The sequence below is a fragment of the Typopeltis vanoorti genome, chromosome 4, assembly GCF_054136105.1.
Source record: "Typopeltis vanoorti isolate ZY-2024b chromosome 4, IOZ_Tvanoo_1.0, whole genome shotgun sequence".
NCBI classification, from domain to species: domain Eukaryota; kingdom Metazoa; phylum Arthropoda; class Arachnida; order Uropygi; family Thelyphonidae; genus Typopeltis; species Typopeltis vanoorti.
This window is the reverse complement of record NC_143552.1, coordinates 129,476,690-129,498,429: the sequence shown is the minus strand read 5'-3', so window position 1 is coordinate 129,498,429 and position 21,740 is coordinate 129,476,690. Positions and strand designations below refer to the sequence as shown.

Below are 21,740 nucleotides of genomic sequence, written 5' to 3'. Positions count from 1 at the left end.
TGAATCTCCAAGGCTTGATTCCTGTTCTCAAACTCTTTCATTTTCTTTTCAATAATCTTTCTGTATTTTAGTCTACAGTTCACATCTGAGAGTTGCTCAACTTTTATTCGCTTTAAAACTTTCTTACATGTTATTCTTTTCAATATGAAATTCAATTTTATCCTGCTCAAGACTAAATAGTGATCACTTCCAATTTCAAATACTCTGTACACTCTGGTGTCCTGCACCAGGGAGAAAACATCACTATCGACAATAACATAGTCAATGAGACTTTTCTTATTCCTAGCCTCTTCTCTCCATGTGAATTTGTGCACATTTTTATGTTGGAACATGGTGTTAGTAATAACCAGTCCATGTCCTGAGCAGAAATCCAACAGATATTTGCCATTATTATTAGCTTTGCTCTTTTCACCAAATTTTACCAAAATATTTTTGTATGTCTCACAATCATTTCCTACTCTGCTATTTAGATCCCCAACAAGGACCAACTTTTCCTTTTTCATTGTGTCAGTTGCTTTTTCTAAAGCCTCAAAAAATTCCTCCACTTCTACCTTAGTAGAACCTTCTGTGGGACCATAGGCACAAATAAGTCTCATTGTCCAGTTCCCGATTCTCATATTTGCCCACATTACTCTACTTGAGACTGACTACCATTCAAAAAGATTAGCCTCGTATTTTGTGTTGAATACTATGGCTACTCCTTCTTTTCCTTGATTGTCATTGCCTGAATATAACATTTTGTATTTATTGCTCAGAAAGATCTCACCAGTTTTGGTCTTTTTTGTTTCAGTCACCCCTATTATGTCGATCTGGTACTTAACTAATTCCTCAGCTAGCTCCATTTCTTTTCCATTCAGGCTTCTTACGTTGATAGTACCGATCATTAACTCTGGTGATGTTGAGTTGGGGTTTGTTTTCAGATTTGTTCCAGTAGCTGACTTTTCGCTGTTCACCCTGGTGAAAAGAACGGGGGCATTGTTTAACCGGGCGACGCCCCAGCCGGCATGAAATTTTGTCATGTTGTACCATCATTTTTTCTTTTGGTTTAACCAATAAGAATACAATTTGGTCGTCTAAATCCCAAATTGCCAGCCCATCCTCGTTCATTCAGTATCAAAGTAGATACCCAACAGGGTGCACCACGAGAAGGTGAGGATTGGACGTTAGGTCAGAAGCCTGGTTGGTTCTCCGCATTCCTTTAAAGGCTATGTGGAGGTCTCCTCTCAGTTATACAGCTTTGACCCTTAAGCACCCCGTGCACCTATATACATCTTAAAAATAAATGATACAGCTTTTAAAATTTTTTATGTATACATTTTTATGGCTAACTATTTTAAAAAATCACTCACCAGGATGAAATAATTTAGTTACCCATTTAAAATATTTTACAAAGTTATTTTTTAATGGCATACTCCTGTTTCCATGTACATATTTGTTCCAAATTTTCTGCCAAAATTTATGTTGTCTGCTAATTATATAACATTTTGCTGATCATATCTGTTGCCTCCTTTGCAATTGTTTTCCTTTAAGTATTTTCCCAACCTTTTATCATGTGTAAAAGAATTAGTGAGCAAAAAAGTGGAAATGTGAAAATGATTTGAAAAGTGATCTCATTGGAAGAAAAACTTGAAATAATAAAGAAAAATGAACAAGGAAAGTCTAGAGCAATGATAGGACAAAGAACACAAAAATGGGTGAATCAACTATAAAAGCAATTTTAAGCAAAGCTGCTGAATACAAAGAGAAAGGTAAGGCTGTTTCAAGTTCATCATGCATGCACTCAAAATCAAAGTATTATAATGATTGAATCACACAGACTTCTTTCTACATGGATGGAAGATTGTAACCAAAAAATGGATCCTGTTAAGCACTGACCTTATTAAATCAAAAGCATTAAGTCTCTTTGCAACCTTGAAAGAAAGGGCTACCATTGATGGAAAATAAGGCGAATTCCACACTTGTGCTGGGTGGTTTGAGCATTTCAGAAAAAGAAATAGCCTGCATAATGTTCTAATCACAGGTGAAGCTGCAAGTGCAGATAAGGAGGTGGCTGTAAATTATTCAGAGATTTTGAAGAAAATTGTGGAAGAAGGGGGCTATTGTGACCAACAAATATTTAATGTTGATGAAACCAGTTTTTTTTTGAAGTGTATGCCTTCCAAGACTTTTCTGGCCAAATCAGAAGAACAAATATTTAATGTTGATGAAACCAGTTTTTTTTTGAAGTGTATGCCTTCCAAGACTTTTCTGGCCAAATCTTTGCGAGTTTATAATCAGGCTGAGAAATCTCAGCCTGATTATAAACTCGCAAAGTTGAATGAAATTATTGCTAGCAAAATGTGAGCCATTTGGAAGCACATTCTTCCACATTGTGCAAATTTAGAGACTTCAAATAATCTAAGTTAATTAAATCTCATTCTGAGAAACTGAGTGATTCTGATCTGCTAAATTTGGATGCACAGCGAGAAGATCCTAAAGAATATGAAGAAAATTTAATCACTGACAAGGCCCAAAGATATTTCATAGAAACAATTTGAAAATATTTTTCATACAATCAGAGTTTTTTAGAAGCAATGCTTAGAGGCTGACCCTGATGAAGAGAGAAGTAATAAAAGTTGCAGAATAGTAAAAGAGGCAATAGGGCCATACCATCAGTCATATGAAAAAAAAAAAAAAGAAATAGAATGCCCGCCAAACTACATTAACTCAATTCTTTGTTAAGAAGTAGAATAATAAATTTTTATCCTGAATTTGTCTTTGAACTTCATGGTTTTCCTTTAACTGACCTAGAGATATACCATAATTCTTTTATAAAAAGAATTAAGGATCAAAAAAGAAATTTCAGGAATGAATTATACTTTTTCCTATAGGTTATTATATTCAATTAGTGCTTTTTCGATTAATGTGCCTCTTTTAAAGAACACATTAAATGCATTAATCGAGGGATTACTGTATTATATATATATATATATATATCATTCACACACACACACACACACACACACGCGTCATATCTGGATGGGCGTCTAAGTGTGCAAAAAAATAGTAAATGGTTCGCAAAATGAATATTCTTAAATATGGTGCCCAGGGGCTCACTTTAGTGAATATGGGCATGGCAAACCTGAGGTACCTGATGCTGGACCATGCCTCACTTCATGTAATATACATCTGTTATATTATCTGTAGACTGGTCCCTCCTCTTCCTTCCTTGCTTCTTTCTTCTCTTCTTGCTCCTTACCCCCAATGCTATTAGAGTATTCGAGGGCTAGAGGTGAATCTTTCCTATTTTGCTGTGTCATTTCATCTTATGCACTATTGTGAGGCACCAACCTGTCTGGCCAGCATGGTGCTATAAGGCCAAATACTTCCCCATGAAGACAATGCAAATGATGAATAAAATAGGAAAATTACATACTGGCTCGTCCGTCACCCAGCATAAAAAGGGACGCATCCTGGACTTAGGCAGAGGGTCGAGGTCGTAAAATATGCTACAGTCTCCACTGGCTACAATGAGTCCACCTACAATGCACAATGATAGAAGGTTATTAGAAGGAACATATAACTGCAGATCTCTATGGGATGATGATAGATTGGAAGAACTGATGAAGCAATTGGACCATATAAAATGGGACGTTTTGGGCCTTTCAGAGATAAGAAGGAAAGAAGAAACTCTTATGCAATTAAAAGATGGATATCTACTCTTCCACTGTGAATGTGACAGAAACTCAACTGGTGGTGTAGGATTCCTAATAAATAAAACAATCAAGGACAATGTCCTGTTTGTTAATAAAATAACATCAAGAATAGCTGAACTAAGTCTCTTCATAAATAAAAGATACCAACTGAAAATTATACAAATATATGCCCCAACTACGGACCATCCAGATGAAGAGATAGAAGATTTCTATGAAACATTAGAATCCACATTAAATAATTCTAAAGAATTCTACATAATTATAATGGGTGACTTTAATGCCAAGATTGGAAGCAGAGATGACTATCTGAACTCCATCAGTAAATTTGGATTTGGACAGAGGAATGAAGGAGGAGAAAGACTTATTGAATTTGCAGAAGAAAATAACCTCTTTATTATGAACAGCTTTTTCAAGAAGAAAATCAACCGAAAATGGACTTGGAGAAGCCCAAATGGACAAACTTGCAATGAAATAGACTTCATCCTCTCCAACAGAAGATATATAATAAATAATACCAAAGTGCTTAATAGATTTAATACAGGAAGTGACCACAGACTAGTAAGGGCAAAAGTATGGATCAACAAAAAATGGGAACAGAATAAGCTCATAAAAAGAAAAAAAAAGTCCAATTTAGTGAATTTACAAAACCTCTACCACAATAAAAGCTGTTATAGAGAATCACTCAAAAATGAATAAAAAAGTTAAACACAGCTACTACCATCGATGATGCTAATGAAATATTAACAAAATCTATCTTGAATTGTGCACTAGAAATAGGAGGTGTAAAAAAGGCACCAAAGAGGGAAAATCTAAGACAGGAAACCTTAGATCTGATGAAGAAAAGAAGAGATATGAAATGAGATTTGAATAACACCAATAAAATAGAATATGCGAAAATTTTTAAAACTATACGTAGAAGGATGAAACATGAACTTAGATCATATAATACTAGGAAAATTAAAGAAACAATAGAAAACAATAGTAATATGAAGGTCCTAAGACGAACATTATCAGTTGGAACAAAGGAAATAGCTGCTGTTAAAGGAAAAAATGGTGATCTTATAAAAAATAGAGATGCAATAATCAAAAGAATTCAGGAATTACTGAACTCTATGAAGACAAAGACCGTGACATCCAAGAATCATCTATGGATAACTCGAGCGAGGAAGACCCTGATGCCCCTGAGATCTTACAAGGTGAAGTGGAAATGGCACTGTGAGAAATGAAGAATGGAAAGGCCCCAGAAGAAGATGGAATTATGGTAGACTTCTTAAAACTGGGAGGAAGCCCTGTCATCAAACAGATGACTAAACTCTTTAATAAATGCCTAAAACAGAGAAAAATTCCAAAAAATTGGAACACTGATAATATTTATTTTTAAAAAGGGCAATAAGGAAGAAATTAAAAACTACAGACCTATAAGCCTACTCCTCACCCATATATAAAGTTTTCACAAAAATTATAAATAATAGAATAAAATCTAAACTAGAAGGAATGCAATCCTGTGAACAAGCTGGATTTAGAAAGAATTACAATACTTTGGACCATATTCACACATTACGACAGCTCATTGAAAAATCCATTGAATACAATAAACCCTTATGCCTGGCTTATATAGACTACGAAAAAGCATTTGATTCAGTTAAAACATCTGCAACACTAAAAGCACTTGAAACCCAGGGAACTGAGAAACCATATATTAAAACACTAAAACGTATTTACAATAATGCAACTTCTGTAATTAAATTATATAAAAACAGTGAAAAGTTCCCAATACAAAAAGGCATCCGGTAAGGTGACACCATATCTCCCGAATTATTTACAGCTGCACTAGAGGAAGTTTTTAGAAGCCTTGATTGGGAAACAAAAGGAATAAACATAAATGGAGAAAGGCTGCATCATCTGAAATTTGCAGATGATATTGTCCTAATAACAGATAATGTTGAAGATCTGGAAGAAAGGCTAAATCAGCTAAATGAAGCCTCCAGAGTTAATTGGATTAAAAATAAATAGAGAAAAAACAAAAATAATGATGAATAAATATATTAACCATAGAACTGTCAAAGTTGAAAACCATGAAAGAGAATAAGTTACTTCATATGTATATTTGGGCCAATTGTTATCCTTTGAGGAGTGCCAAAGAAAAGAGATTGAATGAAGAATTCACCTTGGATGGATGGCTTATGGGAAAATGAGAGACATATTCAGAAGTGACACCCCTATGAGTCTAAAAAGGAAAGCTTTCGACCAGTGCATACTTCCTGTCCTAACATATGGAGGAGAAACATAGACTTTAATAGAAGCCCTAAACAAAAAGCTGAGAACAACACAACATTGCATGGAAAGAAGTATGCTAAAAATAACATTAAGAGATAGGAAGACAAATACCTGGATAAGATCTCAAACAGGTATCATGGATATTGTAAAATAATTAAACAGGCTAAGTGGAGATGGGCTGGCCATATTGCCAGATGCAGTGATGGAAGATGGACTAGAAAAACAACAGAGTGGAGATCAATGGATGGAGCAAGACAAAGAGGAAGACTGAGAAGAAAGTGGAGGGATGAACTGGAACAAATTGCAGGAGTGAGATGGATGGGAGAAACAGAAAACAGAGTGATCTGGAAAATCATGGGGGAGACCTTCGTCCAGCAGTGGACAGAACCGAAAGGTTGGAGAAGAAGAAATATAGTGCTCTTTCTTCCTAAACTACCCTATTCCAGTTTTGTAAATATTAATATTCCACCTGTAGTATCTAAATCTAAGTAAGAAAGAATATTTATACTTTTTTAAGATGAAACAGAAATTAGGAAACTCACCAATCAATAAAATCTTATTTTCAATGTATAAGAATAAAAATATTAAAATCTAAATAAATACTACATAAATAAATAAAAAAACTATATTTTGTGAAATTTATCTTGCACTGCATTTACTTTTCATATATCAATGCAATATCATTTCACTTTTTTCAGCGAATTTTTTCCACGATGAATAGTTTGCATGCTGAATTTTCCCCATAATGAATTTTTTTCGCGATGAATTCTCTGTGAACCTATTGTTATATTATTCAATGCCATAATGAATTTTTCACGCTATATACTGTATAAATCCTTTATAATGATTATTTCCCATAATTCCTACTAAAAACTGAAGAAATTTATTTTTAAGTTTATTTTTTGTTTATAATTTGATTTATAATTTTTATTTATATTTTCATAATACAGGCTCTCTTCAGGCAATAGGAGCCTCACTTCCTCAAGGTATAACATGGGCAACACCAGGAGCTCTTCAGTCTCCTGCATTGCTTACTCAGAATCCCATTTTTATTCGTAGCCAGCAATCAGACATGTTCATTCAGTCACCACCTCCAGCAGCTACTATTCATGCTGTCCCTATGGCTGCCACTCCAGTTCATCCACCACCTGCACTCACTCCAACACCTCAAGTACAAAAGCAGAAACAGGTAAACAACATTTTTTTTCCCATTCAGTATATAAGTAGTATATCAGTAATGGAAACCTGTGGACGGTTTTATTAAAAGTATATACGGATCTCTATTAGTAACATGAAAAAATAGGAATACTTGAAGTAAGAAATTATATAAATTAACATTTACTAAAAGAAAGAATAATAAATATCCTTATTTATTACCCAAATAACAAAAGAGTTAATTTATGTAATTTCATTTATATAATGAAATAGTTCAAAAATGATTGAAGTTCACTAAGATGCAGCCTGCTTAAGAAAAACGCAACTTTCAAATGTGGGATTCAAGATAATGAGAAGAGGGCATTTGTCCTCATAGGGTTTCATCCTGGTCTCTAATGAGAATTATCTGCTTGATACAGTTGCTGGGCTAGTGAAATGTTAATCAAATTCACTAATAAATATATGGGCTCATGGGGACAGCTTCCTCGCCTTTTAAGTAATGCAATATGAAGGCCAAAATTGTTGGAAGGTAATGAATGTTTAAATTTCTTTCTTTTAGTTTTTGATGCAGGTTTTTTTGCTTTTCTTCTATAAATAAATGTATGTATTAGCAAACCAGTGTTCCCACTACCATCTCTTGATACTGAAGTGCATTATATAGAATGCACTACATCAACTACAATAACAAGCTTATATTACTGTCTTTGGCTTAATTTGTAATCAAAAAGACTTTTCTTTAAAAAAATAATAAACACTTTAACACTGTGAGTGTTTAATGATGAACATCAGAAGGAATAAGTTAATAAACTCTGGAAATGCACAGAAACATTGTTTAAAAGAAAAAAAAACACTGTAGATGACAGCAAAATCATGCACATGATTTTACAGAAGTGATCTGATGTACTGCACAAACAGATAAATGACTTCTAAATATCGTGCAAAGTGAGACTTTGTTTTTTGTTGAGACTACTTTGCAAGCATCTTGAAGAGATGAAACAGAAGGTCATCTTCCAGATAAGGCATCAAACCGATGACTCATCTATTTTATGGTGCTGTATAAAGACAAGGGCACTAAGACCTGAGTTATCCTTGCATTTATGGCAATGTTTCTATGGTGTTCACATTTTGAAACTTCTCCCAATCATAAACTCATGCTGTCTACTAGTGGGCATGCCTGCTGTACAATCTAAATGGAATAAATAGATAACAAGAAGCGAGTTGTTTATTTAAATCATAAAACAAATGATCCTATGTGGTCACTCTCGAAATTTCAAAGGTATTTAATTGTGTCTAGCATTGAGGCCTCCTGAAGAAGCTACCATCCTGTGCTGTTGATTGGATTGCTAGCTTCCTCACTGGAAGCTAGGAGTTTCTTCAATGCTGAAGACCCCCAGGGTCCTGTACTGTGCTCTTCTGCCTTTACATCAATGGCCTTCTTTCTCTCTGACTTCAAATCCTATCACAGTTTTGCTGATGACAGCTCTTCATTCCTTTTCCTTATTCAAGAAATCTTGTAATAAAATATTCAAATGATTGAAGCCTCGAGTTCTTCCATAACAAGTGACTTAAATAGTGATCTCCTCACCATTCTGAAATGGAGTTAAGACAATTTAGTGAATTTATGCTATTAAAACTCAGATCTGTCTTATTACCTGCAAGAAAGATCCTACTTCACTCCCACTTACTTTTCATAAAGTTTCCAATATCATTCAAGATCACTTTCTCTTATTTGGTTGACTGTCATATTCAGCTTATTCTGGCAGAAACACATTATCAATAGCCTCCTCAGAGTCTAAAAAAATTTGTTCTTTTTCATTTAAAATATTACTTGTCTTTTGCTCAAATCCTAACACCTTATAAGTCTAAGATTTGACCAACCTTGGAATATTGTTCTTACATTTGGAGTGATGCATTCAAACTTCTCTAAGAATTCTTGATGATATATATACAGAACAGAGTGATCTGTTTAATAGGTGATCCCTCTCTCTCAGAGAATCCATTTAGTCACTTTCCCACATGAGCTCTGTTTCCACTGCCATTTCTAATGGTAGTGGCCAGTTCCATGAACTGGCCACTACTATTCCTCCACTTTCCTTCTTATTTTGTTAAACAATTGAACAATTTGGCATGATTGTTCAACTCCAATCATGCCAAATGAACTTCCACCTCTGTATACTTTAAAAAATTTTCCCAACACTGAGCACAATTCCCAACTTCTTAAGAAACATATGAATAGATTACTCCTTTCTCCCCAATCACTTACCCATACCTGGCACTCTTGTGTTCTAGGTCTTGTGACCTTTCATGCATGAGGTCATTATATTAAAAAAACATATAGTCTCTATTTGAGTTGTAAGTCAGCAATCAGAATTAAAGAAGGTACAGGATGATGGCTTGATGTTAAATCAGATGTGAGACAAGGGTGCACATTATTTCCACTGTTACTCAACATCTGTATGGATCACATCTTGAAGGAAAGTAGCATTAAACCTGATAGCAATATTGGAAATGTTAATCATCTCAGCCATTTACATAATGCAGATGATGTTATGCTTCTAAATAAATTCAGTACAAATCTGCAGGATTCCCTAACTAAGTTGAATAACTGCTATAATAAATTTGGTATGAAAATTAACAGTATAAAGACAGACTATGAAAATAGGAAGGAACATTGAAATCATCAACTGCATCCTGAATGAAGAACCTATAGAACAACTAAAATGTTTCAGTTATTTAGGCACAATTTTTAGCAAATATGGAAATAGAGAAAAGAATTAGCAAAAATGGTCAACTAAATAAATTTATATGAAATAAGAGAGAAATTAGTCAAAACACTAACTGTATACCAGACAATGTTAGTGTTTTGATTTGATCTTAGACTAAATATAAGTCTAAATTCCTAAATTCCAGCCAACCTTAGAATATTGTTCTCACATTTGGAGTATTAATGATGTACAAAATGATCTGCTTAATAGGTGATCTCTCTCTCTCTCTCTCTCTCGCAGACTCCCTTCAGTCACTTTCCTACAAGTTGCTCTGTTTCTGCATCATGTTTATTATTATTATTATTATAGGTGCTTTCATGTGCATTGCTCTGATGAACTGGCCACTACCATTCCTCCACTTTCTTCTTATCATGTAATAACTAGAGCAGCCCCTTCCCAGCATCCACACACTGTCCAAATTAAAACATACTGAACAAATTTATCATTTTCCTTCAGTCCATTCACCTCTGATCTATGGAACAACCTGCCCTATACTCTTTTACTCAGAGTACAAGCTCCAACTCTTTAAAAAACACATCAATTGATTACTTCTTTCTTATAAGTTTCAGTAAGGAAATACCGTGAGTAGACATATTACTTACTATTATATTAACGGAATTAACTCACGTAAAATATTCTTTATTAGTAGAATTTTCGCCTGAGTATCACAGGCATTATCAGTACAAGTACAAAGGCTAAACTGATGTATTCACAAAGTGCTACCTAAGTAGCTAAGGTTAAATTTCCTAAATTTATTTAAAAAAAAAAAAAAAATTAAATAAATAAATAAAAATTTATATATATATATATATATGTGTGTGTATACAATTACAAAAGTTAGGAAAGATTTGCTGATTTATAAAGCTATCTCCCACAAGGGGGAAAGACGTAGACCATCGGATCTGTTCAGGTTAGGGGAGTGAAGTAACGTTTCACATGTTTCTTTGTAAAGCCATTCCACGAGGAACCAACTTTTGTGAAATTCATTGGAAAAAGTCATTCATAAAAGTCGGTTCCTCGTGGAATGGCTTTACAAAGAAACATGAAACGTTACTTCACTCCTCTAACCTAAACAGATCCGATGGTCTACGTCTTTCTCCCTTGTGGGAGATAGTACTCTATAAATCAGCAAATCTTTCCTAACTTTTGTAATTGTATATACATATATATATTTTTTTTTATTTATTTATTTAATTAAATTTTTTTTTTTTTTAGATAGATTTAGAAAATTTAACCTTAGCTACTTAGGTGGTGCTTTGTGAATATATCAGTTATTGTTTAATTAGCCTTTGTACTTGTATTGATGATGCCTGTGATACTCAGGCGAAAATTCTACTAATAAAGAATATTTTATGCGAGTTAATTCCATTATTATAGTGGTAAGTAATACTTCTTTCTTCTTCTTCTCTCTCTCTCTCTCTCTCATATATCACTCTCACATACATGACACTGTTGTGTTATAGATCTTGTGATCTTTCATGTGTGAAGTCATTATTAAAAAAAAAAATAAATACATAAAAAATAAAAATATGGAATTACACAACAAAATAAACACATGGTATAGTGGGAAGTCAACTGAATAAATATGTATGAAATAGCAGGGAAATTAGTCAAAACACTCAAGTAGCTACATTGTTCAAACCAGTTTGAATCTTATGGATCTGAGGACTAGGGGTTAGAAATAAAATAGTTGATCCAGGACTGGAAAACAAAGATATTCTGAGAAAAATTAGGAGAGTAAACAGATGGCACTAGTGGCTGAATTATATTAAAAAATGAAGATATTAGAAAGGAACACCTGGCATTGTTAACATTCAGGAATGTGTGAGCAGAGCTAATCTTGGGTGGTATGGTCATTTTCAAACAGAAAAGTCATTTTCCTGCCATCAAGCACCTGTTTGAGCAAAACTACTCCATTTCTAGGAAATAAAAGAAATGGGAGGAAGCAGAACAAAGAAATTGACAGGAAGTGGAACAAAGAAAATGTTAGAAAATAGAACAGAGAAAATGGTGGAGGGAAAAGAATATAATAAGAAATGGATGATAATAGAAAAAAGGAATTACTTGAAATGCCTTGATGACAAATGCAAAAAATAATATAATGTAGAGAAGTAGAGAACTAGAAAAGTATGAAATTATAAAAATGAAAATCCAGAATTAATGCATAAATTTCAAAATGTCATGTTAATTTAAATTAATGTTATTTACTGAAGCCTTTTGTAATGAACTAAATACAGTGATCTCTCATTATCTGACCTTCAAATGAATGAACCTTCAATTAATCAACTCTTGAATGAGTTAGTGTGCTAACTGATTTTTGATGCATTTCTGGTGGTGTATCAAAAATGCATTTCATGCACTACCATGTATTTGTACATTCAGTTATTTAACCCTTCAATTACCAAGCAGCAAATTGTTCTTCCACTGTGGTTGGGTGGGGGATTATTGCACATGCATTCTCCACTAATAACATCAAAAAACGATGAGAACTTCAAAAGTTAGTCTGTTTTATAATTGTCACCTCCAGTTAAAAAGAGAGTTAGGATTAAGTTCTGAACATCTGTCCTGCATTAGTCAACCCTATTGGGGTAGTTGTGTTAATAAATCAGCTTCCTAATTGGACAAAGAACTAATGGTGAACATTGGGTGTCTGTCCAGTTAGAGAAGTGGATGGCTAACTTTAGTCATCATATTTCTGTTGTAGTGAATCTGTTAACTGATGCTTCCATTAAGGAATTAAAATTAATAGAAGCTGATATCTTTCTTATTCATAGGAAGCAGGACAGGCCAGTTGGACTTGAATTCATAATTGACAATACATGCACACATTCAGAAACTACAGCTGCATATAATTTCTTCCTATCATTTATAGGCCAGTTCAGATTACTTCACTGACCAGGCAGCATAACCAGGCCATAGTGTGAAGACCTCTTGCATCCATCCTTTTCTATCACTCTTGCCAAATCATTAAGTGTGTAATTTTGTATGGAAGTTACGACCTAAAAAGTTCTTGGTTTTGTATTGTTTTTGTATATGGAATTTTTATTTTATTTTTTATTTTTATTTTTCATGGATGCTGCAATGACATTTAAAAGTATATATTTTGTGTCATTTGGTACACAGAGATTGAGAAAATTAGCATAATATAACATTAACTTCTTTTACATCTTGAGGTACGCCCTGCCAGTTCTGTTGCAACGCAGACAACTGTAACAACATCAACTACTACTCAGTCTAGTGTTGTGCCAACACGGCAACAGGTAAGGATAATATAACTGTATTTCTGAAGCAGATATATATATATATATATACTGGCCTGAATTAGAAACTTTTATTTAATACTGTGTTGGACCTCCTTTAGCCCAAATTACATCACATACATTTGGTATAGATTTCACAAGGTGTTGGATTGCATCGATGTCCACAACATACCAGGCGTTCACTAGACAATCCTTTAACTTGTTTAGATTTGATGGAAGAGGACTTTGCTCATGGATCTGTTTTTCTAACATTTCCTGTACATTCTCAGTGGGGTATAGATCAGGGCTTTGTGGTGACCGGGGAAGATGGTGGAAGTCGCTGTCATGCTCGCTGAATCATTGCTGAACAGTTCTTGCATAATGGAGAGTAGCACTGTCATCCATGAAACAACCGTCACCTGCTGGGTGACGGTTGTTTCAGTTAATTCACTTTGTCTCTGTTCCACATTCCTGACCTATTGCAACACCCAACTAATTATCTCATCCTGTCAACTTCCACCTTATATCATATTACCTAAAACCACTACCACTGTTTTCACATTATACCTCAATTTTGCTTGGTTGATCTTCCAAGCAATATCTAAACATTGTTTAGATATTGCTTGGAAGATACCCGACCTTCCAGCAATATCAGAGGACCTGTTCCATACCAACAGAACATTCCCCACACAATGACACCACCACCAGAACCTTGAGTTGTGTTTACAAGGCAAGTTGGGTTCATTGCTTCATGGGGCTCTGGCCAAACTCTCTGTACCATAAATTAAAGATGCCAAGAAATTATATTCTTGGTTTCATCCTTTATCCAAGTGTAAGCAAATAAAGTTTATGCGTGAAGCCACTTCACAAGCAAACTTTGCTTTGACATTTTTATTTTTTTTTTTAAATCTTTGGTTAAATGTTTTAAAATTTAGGAATTTTATTTTCATCACTTCCTTTGGATTACAGTAATGCTCTTAAGTAATAGATTTTTGACCCTTAAAGTTGTTGACATTTATAAGAGCTTTTTATATAAAAGGAAATTAACCATGTTATGTGGATTCATTGTGTAGGATTTATGGTAAGAGAAAAATACATGTTGGGGCAATTACTTTACTTATAATTAAGCAAATAACACTACATTTCAACCTCTATATCGAGGTCATTATCAGGAAAACATGCATGTGAACAAGACACAAGCTACTGTTAGATCTGAAATAGGCGACTTCAATTCTTCAAAGATCGCCCTAATACTATAAGAGCAGCGCAGCATAAGCACCCACGGGCATCACATCTGAGAAGACATCATGACGCATACGTTTCCGGAAGGAAGAAGTCCCGTATATTGATCAGTGAAGTCACCCAGCCTGAGACCAATGGGTGAGACGATAAGAGAAATTCAAACTCGGAAAGGTGGAGCTCTAGGAGAGCGTATAAAACCCGCAACACGGAAGTAAATCCACCTGTTTTTTCTTGTTCCTGCATTTCTCTTCATGTGCTCCAAGAGTTCATCGCAGTTCAGCTCTCATTTTTGAGGGCTGACTTATGAAAAGTACCAGCATGACACCGCAGCAGTCAATGAGAAGGTCATCGTAAAACCTTAGCAGAGAGATAGCACCCAGCTCAGGCGAGCACGTGTAACCCACGTGGCGATAAGATCGAGACAACCAGAGTTGTAACAAAGAAGGAAGGATGGAAGAAAACCGATAAAGAATAGATAAGTACTCTCACTTGTTCTAGCCCCTTTTGAGAATTGACTAACAGTGTTAAGAGATTGCATCTTGAAATTTGTAATGGAAGAAAGAGTGAAGAACTAAGATTTATGTAAATGACTATGCTTTAAAAAAATGAACTTTAAGAACTTTCAGTTAGATAGAGATTCTGTCGTAATTAATCCGAGAGAGAGAGAGAGAGAGAGAGAGAGAGAGAGAAAGATTATAATTGTGCTAAAATGCCTTAATGTCCAATTGAGCTGTAATTAAGAATGTATTATATGTTGAGTTATTGAATTTGCTGACATTTTGAAGTCAATGCATAATTGTTTTAAGAGTGTGAGGGTGAGAGAAAGGTAGAAGATTAAATTAGAATTGATAACTATTTTAACTTGTATGGCATTATATAATGCGTTTAATAAATATTTTGATTCCTTACTTACATATGTTTCTGATCATGATGACTGACCCTTCATAAAACATCGAACCTGTGATCATGTGTGTGTGTGTGTGTGGGGATACCCCAATTGAAAATAGTAGGGCACGACTGCAAATAAAATAAGCCAGAGAACCCAAGACTTCTAAGAATTCAGTTAACATTATTAGTGGTGCCTGATAATCTATGTTTATCCTAAAGGTTAAGTTTATCTCTAACTTTAAGACTCAGGCTGGCACAGATAAAAAATAAATTTTGCCTGAGTGACCAGGATAACTCATAGAATTCAGGGAACAGGTAATCTCTGGTGGCCCTTAAAAGGTTAAATTACGTAAGAAAAGGTATAAAAGAAGCGAGACATAACAATAAGACTAAAATTAATGAAGATCACATAACAATGACGCAACCGATTAAACAAAGCGGTATATGCAATAGAATTTGATATAGCAGCTGAAGTAGGAAAGGATAAAGTTAATTATATTGCCTCGATATATCAATATCAGAGATACGACACAACACTACGTAAACTTGTAGTTCCACATATATCTTTTTCTCACGGTGCATTGTCTCTCAAGAACTCAATTTATTTATTTATTTATTCCCAGATGCTCTCTCTTTGTGCCAATCAGTATTACCATAATTAAAATCACCCCTCTTTTGCTCACTGAGCCAGTTTGTCTATAACAGGTGTACCCCAGTCATGTGACATGTTAGGTTTCAGACCGCTGTCATATAGTGAATTTCATCATGAAGCAAATCATTGCATCCCCCCTTATTTGTGGATGCATGTAATGGTTTGGTAATGGAAGTGTTATGTAAAAATAATAATAATATTTTAAAGTAATCATATATGTATGTAACTGATGACGCATTCGTTTACATCAGTTATGCAGATGAAAAGGAATAATATTTGCAAACGAAAAAGAAACATTGAATGGTAGATCGTCTTTTCTTTTCTCTGCATTTCTTTGTAAGAAGCATATTGGTCTAAAATATGCCTCAGAACTAAATTTAATAATTTTAATCTTCGTATCTCGGGGGTGCTTAAGGGTCAAAGCTGTATAACTGAGAGGAGACCTCCACATAGCCTTTAAAGGAATGCGGAGAACCGACCAGGGCTTCTGACCTAATGTCCAATCCTCACCTTCTCGTGGTGCACCCTGTTGGGTATCTACTTTGATACTGAACGAACGAGGATGGGCTGGCAATTTGGGATTTAGCCGACCAAATTGTATTCTTATTGGTTAAACCAAAATAAAAAATGATGGTACAACATGACAAAATTTCATGCCGGCTGGGGCGTCGCCCGGTTAAACAAGGCCCCCGTTGTTTTCGCCAGGGAACCAGGGCGAACAGCGAAAAGTCAGCTACTGGAACAAATCTGAAAACAAACCCCAACTCAACATCACCAGAGTTAAAGATCGGTACTATCAACGTAAGAAGCCTGAATGGCAAAGAAATGGAGCTAGCTGAGGAATTAGATAAGTACCAGATCGACATAATAGGGGTGACTGAAACAAAAAAGACCAAAACTGGTGAGATCTTTCTGAGCAATAAATACAAAATGTTATATTCAGGCAATAACAATCAAGGAAAAGAAGGAGTAGCCATAGTATTCAACACAAAATACGAGGCTAATCTTCTTGAATGGCAGTCAGTCTCAAGTAGAGTAATGTGGGCAAATATGAGAATGGGGAACTGGACAATGAGACTTATTTGTGCCTATGGTCCCACAGAAGGCTCTACTAAGGTAGAAGTGGAGGAATTTTTTGAGGCTTTAGAAAAAGCAACTGACACAATGAAAAAGGAAAAGTTGGTCCTTGTTGGGGATCTAAATAGTAGAGTAGGAAATGATTGTGAGACATACAAAAATATTTTGGGAAAATTTGGAGAAAAGAGCAAAGCTAATAATAATGGCAAATATCTGTTGGATTTCTGCTCAGGACATGGACTGGTTATTACTAACACCATGTTCCAACATAAAAATGTGCACAAATTCACATGGAGAGAAGAGGCTAGGAATAAGAAAAGTCTCATTGACTATGTTATTGTTGATAGTGATGTTTTCTCCCTGGTGCAGGACACCAGAGTGTACAGAGGATTTGAAATTGGAAGTGATCACTATTTAGTCTTGAGCAGGATAAAATTGAATTTCATATTGAAAAGAATAACATGTAAGAAAGTTTTGAAGCGAATAAAAGTTGAGCAGCTCTCAGATGTAAACTGTAGACTAAAATACAGAAATATTATTGAATAGAAAATGAAAGAGTTTGAGAACAGGAATCAAACCTTGGAGATTCAGTGGCAAACTCTGAAGGAAACATTGATTGATTCTGCCAGAGAGGCATGTGGTGAGGTTGTGTGCAAAGATAAAAAAATCAGAACTCCCTGGTGGACACAGGAAGTTAAAGAGGCAGTGAAGGAAAAGAAGAAAGCATATCAAAAGTTCCTGGCAAATAAGTCAGCTTTTACTCTTACAGAATACAGAGACAAATGTAAGAAAGCTAAACAGTGTGTAAAACTAGCTAAACAAAAATCATGGGAGGACTTTGGCAAGAATATAGAAAATAAATATCAAGAAGGTGGCAAAATATTCTGGAGGTTGTTGAAGAAGCTTAGGAATGGAGGAAAGAGTGCTGTAAAAGGAATTAGAGATGATAAAGGTGAAATGAAAACAGGAGAAAAAGATATCCTTGAAGTATGGAGTAATTACTTTGAAAAACTGCTAAATGAAACAAGCAGTGATGACAGCACAGTGATAAAAAACACTGACCAGGCATGCAGTCAGGAATACATATCCATACTTGAAGTAGAAAAAGCCATCAAAGGCTTGAAATGTGGAAAGGCAGCAGGAGTAGATGATATTCGACCAGAAATGCTGAAGTATGGTGGTATAAGAGTCTTACAGTGGCTGCACTGCATAGTTCAGAAAGCCTGGACAGAGGGACGAATTCCCGATGATTGGAGTAGAGCTCTCATAGTACCCATATATAAAAAGGGAAATAAAACTGAATGTGAGAATTACAGAGGTATTTCCCTACTGAGTGTTCCTGGCAAGATCTATGCAAGTATACTTGAGAAACGGTTGAGAAGAATTGTGGAAGAAAAGCTTGGTGAAGAACAAGCTGGATTCAGGCCAAATAGAGGTTGTCAGGATCAGATCTTCACTTTACGACAAATAGTCGAGAAAGCATGGGAATATAACAAAGATCTGTATTTAAGTTTTGTTGATTTGGAAAAGGCATATGACAAGGTGCCAAGAGAGAAGCTATTCAATACGCTGCAGTTATATGGTGTCAATGGGGCATTATATCAAGCAATACTTAGTCTTTATTTGAGTTGTGAGTCAGCAGTTAGAATTGAAGGAAGTACAGGAAGATGGTTTAATGTTAAATCTGGTGTGAGACAAGGATGTACATTATCCCCTCTGTTATTCATTATCTATGTGGATCACATTATGAAGGAATGTGGTATTAAACCTGATATCAAAATTGGAGATGTTAATGTCAGCTCTTTGCTTTATGCGGATGATGTTATACTTCTAAATAAATCCGCTACAAGTCTGCAAGATTCTCTGACTAAATTGAATAGCTGTTGTAATAGATATGGTATGAAGGTCAGCAATAAAAAGACAAAGACAATGAAAATAGGCAGAATCATTGAAAATGTCAACTGTGTTGTGAATGGAGAACCAGTGGAACAAGTAAAACATTTCAGCTACTTAGGCACAATTTTTACTGAAGATGGTAAACTAAATATAGAAATAGACAACAGAATCAGCAAAGCTGGTATCGTGGGAAGTCAATTGAATAAATTCATATGGAATAAGAAAGAAATTAGTTGGAACACTAAATTAGCTGTATACAAGACTGTGTTCAAACCAATTTTAACTTATGGATCTGAGAGCTGGGTCAGAAGTAAAACACTTGACCAAAGACTAGAGACCGCAGATATGAGAGTCCTGAGAAAGATTAGAGGCGTGAACAGATAGCATCAATGGCAATATCATATTAAAAATGAGGATATTAGGAAAGAACTTGACATTGTCAGCATCCAGGAATGCGTTAGCAGAGCTAATCTCAGATGGTATGGTCACTTAAATAGAATGGGAGAGGAAAGATTAGCAAAACAAGTGTTCTCTGCCAGTTTGGCAGGAAAACGACCCAGAGGAAGACCAAGATATAGGTGGATAGATACGGTACAAAGTGCCTTAGACGATAGAAATATAAGATCTGATAATGTTGGAGTCTTGACAAGTAACAGACTGATTTGGAGGAAAATTGTAGATAGGAAGTTAGTAATGATGTAATTTTTTCATGTAGTACTGTCATATCCTGTACACCCCTTGAGGGTACATGGCAGGAATTTGATGATGATGATGATGATGATCTTCGTATCTAATGTAATAAATTTCCGAGTCTTTTTTCCCACTGGAAACAGCAATAACAATACCCATACTTTGACTTTCTCTGCCATTATTAACAACAATAAAATAATAGTTATAAACAGTTTATAATTCACATTGAAACACCAAAACACAGAAGATCAAGTAAGCAACTATGTCATAAATAAACAGAGTCCACATAACCTGCATGTTAGTTGATTTGCATCTGTAGTGTTGTATAAATGGGTATGAGTCATAATTGAAAATCATTATATGAGCAGATCATCGCAAAGCAAAACATCATAAAGTGGGACCTTACTGTACATTTCTTTGTCTCTGCCTTCCACATTCCTGACCTATTGCAATACCCAACTAATTATCTCATCCTGTCAGCTTCCACATCATATTGTCTAAAGCCACTACCACTGTTTTCACATTATATCTCAATTTTGTGTGTAAATTCTGCTATGTTGGCAGGAATTATTTTAGATTAATGTACAGTTTAACCTAAAAATGTAAACTTCTGTATGTTTAACTGTGCTATATGCTCAACAAAAAATTGAGAACTCTAACAGCAGTTGTTTTTTTGAAAAGTATGACAAGAATTATATGAATTAGCCCTGTGAGTCATATCACATGTAAGCCATTCAGTGTTGTCCAAGATTGAATAGCCTATGCTTGATATTGGTGTAATGGAGATGTGATAAGTTACATAGTTGTATGAAAGAATTCTGAATGTTAAGTGATATGAAGCCTTGATTACTGTTTACGATGCTTTGCGATTATGACTTCAGAGGACTTCTTAAATGTCTTTATTAAGTGATTGTCTTCTGGCAATTTATTTTATAATGTTTTAAGAAAATGTCTTAAGTGAGATCACTTTTATCTTTTCTTTTGTATTCAGTGTCACTTAGGTGTTATTTTTTAAAGATTTCAAAACTTCTTCCAGTTTGACCAACGTATGCTTTGCCACAAGAACGTGGAATCCTGTGCTTCAGAGTGTTTCTCAAAAGGAACACTGTCTTTAGGTAAATTTAGAAAATTCTGTACTATGTGAACTGATTTGAAAGCATTTCTAATGTGCAGCTGTTTTAAAAATTGCATATATGTTTTGGAACTCTGCCATTGGTTTCTCAGAGAAGAGCAGTTTATTTAAGTAATGTTATTTAGCGCAATGTTGTTTATTTAGTAGGAAGGATTTTACCATAGAAAAATTTAAACCTGAAAATGTGGTATACTTTTATCTTGGATGCCACATGGTGCATGTAGAGGTAAAAATTAGAATAGCCAGAGCAACAGCTATCTTAAAAGCCATGGACAAAATATGGAAGATCTGAGCTATAAAGATACACATGAAACTGCATATTGTGGAAACCTGTATCTTCAGCAGCCTGCTCTATGGATGTGAGACCTGGGTACTCCTGGGAGAATCTGAAAGGAGGATATTAGCATTCAAGAGGAGGTGCTATAGAAAGATCTTGAGAATAAGCTGGATCCAGAAAGTGAGCAATGAGGAAATCTATAGATGAATACAACCAAAAGAAAACCTGATCCAGAAAATAATCAAAAGCAAACTACATCTATTTGGCCACATATGTAGAATGAACGATGAGAGAAAATGAAAAACTCTGCTCTTTGGGATGATTGAAGGAAAGAACAAAAGAGGAAAACCAAACAGAGAGTGGAGTGATGACATTTTCAAATGGTGCAGAAACTCTGTACACAAACAGACATCTTGCACAAAATAAAATGCAATGGAAGAATCATATCGAGATGGCATCAGACACCTTCGGGCATTGAACTCATGATTGTTGTTGATTGACTTTAGTAGTAGATTAAATTCATTTTTCTTTTTTGTTTCATAATTTTTAATGATTCCTGAAGCACATAGTTTTTAAAATGTCCTAGCTTTTGATGTGGATGATGAAAGGAGTTGGTGTTGAGATATCTTCCTGTATGGGTTACTTCCTACAGATATCTGATGTGTGAATTTAATTTTAGTGTGATACTTCTTAAGGAAACAAACAAAATCCTCTAAGTCTTCTGGGGTATGCTTCCAAACAATTGATCTGCTATT

General features: G+C 34.9%; 1 protein-coding gene across 1 annotated transcript in view; it reads left to right on the top strand.

Moving 5' to 3' along the window:
- LOC150107671 (uncharacterized) overlaps nt 1-21,740 on the top strand; it is a 236,160-nt gene that overhangs the window by 90,250 nt on the left and 124,170 nt on the right. Inside the window, exons 6-7 of the mRNA XM_090392165.1 lie at nt 6,923-7,161; nt 13,066-13,152. Coding sequence (XP_090248291.1) covers nt 6,923-7,161; nt 13,066-13,152 — 326 coding nt within the window. The remainder of the gene's footprint in view (nt 1-6,922; nt 7,162-13,065; nt 13,153-21,740) is intronic.